The following is a 2663-nucleotide window of genomic DNA, read 5'->3' on the forward strand; positions in this document are numbered from 1 at the left end:
GAGGAGGAGGAGGAGGAGGAGGAGGGGGATGGATGCGAATCACCGCAGGCAAATCTTGCCGACACCTCCGGGAACGGGGTGGTGGGAAAAGGAAACGACAACAAAAAAATAAAGGCGTTACAAAAGCCCACCAAGTCTACCCGAATGCGCTCAAAAGGGTATGTGGAACTAAAACAGAAACTCTCAGAGGCTGCTGCCGCACGGCGTGAGGCAGCCATATACGAGCATCATATGAAAGGAACAGATTCAGAAGAAGTAAAGTCAGTGTCGTGGCCGGAGCGTGTGGTAGAGAATGAACTAAACCGTCCAGAGGATGTCCTGGACCGAGGCGTGTGTGGGTGCGCTGGTTGTGGTGTGATTGTCTACTGTTCCAGGGATTGCTGGCAGGAGTATCGCGAGGTCCATAAAACGACAGGTGCCTGTCAAACATTGCGTGGCGTGTACCCGTCACTCATGAAGGCATTCATGACGCGGGGAGGAAAAAATCCAAAGTCAGCAGCAGCAAAGCAAAGCTTGCTGGACTCGTGGAGTGTAAAGCAGTGGCTTCGACGGACGAGCGAGGAGACGGCGTGGGATATTCAATTATTGCTACTGGCGGCGTTGGTGATGGCGCGGTGCGCGAAGGAAGGGTTCGCCAGCCATATGGCAGAAGAGTTGACAGCTTCGCCTGACACAGTGAACGTTGGGGGTATTGGAGAGACGACAGAAGAGGCTGGGTGCTCCATTACCAGCGAACTTGTTACAGAGTCGATAAGAGAGGACAAGGGACCATCGAGTCGCAGTGCGACCACTGGAACAGCAGAATCATTACCAGTAGCAGTATCAATTGCCACAGACTCTGCTATGCCCAAAGAAATGGAGACAATTCGTGCGAGACGCCTGCGTTGTGGTACCGCGCTGGAGATATTGGATGCAAAGGCGGTTGAGCATGAGCGTGACGCCGATGCACCAGCACCAGCACCCTCACAGTTGTACGTTGTCTTAAAGGACCGTGCAGTTCTGAGAGTGAGTAATGCTAAGGAGGCAACTAACGCCATTCGAGATCCGTGTTGGACTGATGTTGCTCGCCTCGTCACGAACCTCTCCGTGCTAAATAAAGACTCACGGAGTAGCTTCCGCAGCTACTACCGTCGTTTTAACGAGCTTGTCCTCCCCTGGATCTGTGGTGGTGGAGAAACTGACACTATATTTAGTGTTACAGCCGATTTTTTTGATCGACTGGGTGCTGCGTCTCAGTGTAACAGCTTCGGCCTCTTTGACGCGAAGGATATTCGTATCGGTGTCACGCTCTACCCTGAGGCTTCATACTTCAACCACAGCTGCTTCCCAAACCTCTGTCGCGTCACCTCTCGTGGATGCCTCGCCGCTTTTTACGCCCTTAGAGCCATTCGGAAGGGAGAGCCACTCACAATATGTTACGTGGACATTCAGGAGGCATCGACGGCAGAGCGTCGCCGCAATCTGCTGAGGTCGTACCGCTTTTTCTGTCAGTGCGGGCGTTGCCGCGGAACCACAGCCCCCACCACTACCAGTATCACCACCAGCAGCAACAGCAGCACACTCATGGATATACCGCTGTGCGACGCTTGTGACGCACACGGCTACATGTGCCCTGTGCCACCAGAAGCGAGTTTGTGCTGGGGAATGGATGAGGTGCAGGAAAGAGAGTGTACAGTGTGCCACCGCCGTGTGCGGTGGATACATAAGTAGCGCTTAAAGTCACATATGTGTGTCTCTCCCTTTGTATTTGTCTGCTTAAGCTTCTAATTGCGTTTGTCTCATACGCCCGCCTTGTGGGTATAATTTGTGGCTTTTGGTTTCAGACAAAGTTGGATCCCTTGTCGCCATGCAAAGACGATTGCATGTGTGACTCCAATGGTTTTGGCTTTTCTTCTGTTATTCGCCATTGACTTAACAGGCGCCCACCGAACAAGAAGAGGAGGTGAAAAAGACAGAAAGAAAGGGAGAGCGCGTGTGGGAGGGCATACGCTAGGTTGTCATGGATGCTTCTAACAAGAGGGATTTCCGGCATTTTGTCCTTCTGCAGCACGGCGTCTTGGGGACGCCCGCCGATGTTGACGCACTTATATGCCACCTCTTCCACGAGAATGAGAGGCGCGGCCGGGGATGTCGCGCAGAGCTCTCAAGTAACACAACAAAAGTTCTTGCCTTGCCCCTCGACGTGACGCGCACCACCAACAAGCATGGTGGTTGCATCTTTACCAAGGGAAACCTTGTCTGTTTTGCTCCTGGGAGTAACAAATTTTTAGGTACCAACCGGTCTACGTGTAGCTGTGCCAAGCGAGTGCTCAGGGAGTTCCTGCCAGTCTTCAGTGAGTGGCTGGACGCTGCGCGACGTGCAGATGATAGTCTGCTGTGTTTTTCCTGCGTCGGACACTCGTTTGGTGGCCTCATCATGCGGGAAATGCTGTACCTCCTGCTGACTGCCACGGAATTGGAAGGGTGGGAGTCAGGGCTCTTCGCTGCGGTGCTGCGCGTGCGTGAGGAACTTGCGGAGCTGAACGTGACGCTGGAAAACTTTGTTACCATCGCAACGCCGCACTGTGGTGTCTCCGAGTGTCTTCTCACACCTGTGTACTGCGGTGCTTGGGTTCTCGCCAAGACGTGTGCGCCATCGATGCAAGAGCTTCTCCTGATGGACA

General features: G+C 53.5%; 2 protein-coding genes across 2 annotated transcripts; both read left to right on the top strand.

The window, feature by feature from the left end:
- Positions 1-144: 144 nt before the first annotated feature.
- DQ04_16071000 (putative SET and MYND domain-containing protein 3) lies at positions 145-1710 on the top strand (the record flags this gene model as incomplete). The annotated part of the gene is made up of 1 exon (XM_009317417.1): positions 145-1710. One exon carries the CDS (start codon positions 145-147, stop codon positions 1708-1710), a length of 1566 nt encoding a protein of 521 aa, XP_009315692.1.
- A 289-nt stretch (positions 1711-1999) lies between these two features.
- DQ04_16071010 (hypothetical protein) lies at positions 2000-2663 on the top strand (the record flags this gene model as incomplete). Its single annotated transcript, XM_009317418.1, has 1 exon — positions 2000-2663. A coding segment is annotated over one exon (664 nt), but the record flags the coding sequence as incomplete, so codon positions are not given.

This window comes from Trypanosoma grayi, assembly GCF_000691245.1.
Source record: "Trypanosoma grayi strain ANR4 Tgr_1607_V1, whole genome shotgun sequence".
Taxonomy (NCBI): domain Eukaryota; phylum Euglenozoa; class Kinetoplastea; order Trypanosomatida; family Trypanosomatidae; genus Trypanosoma; species Trypanosoma grayi.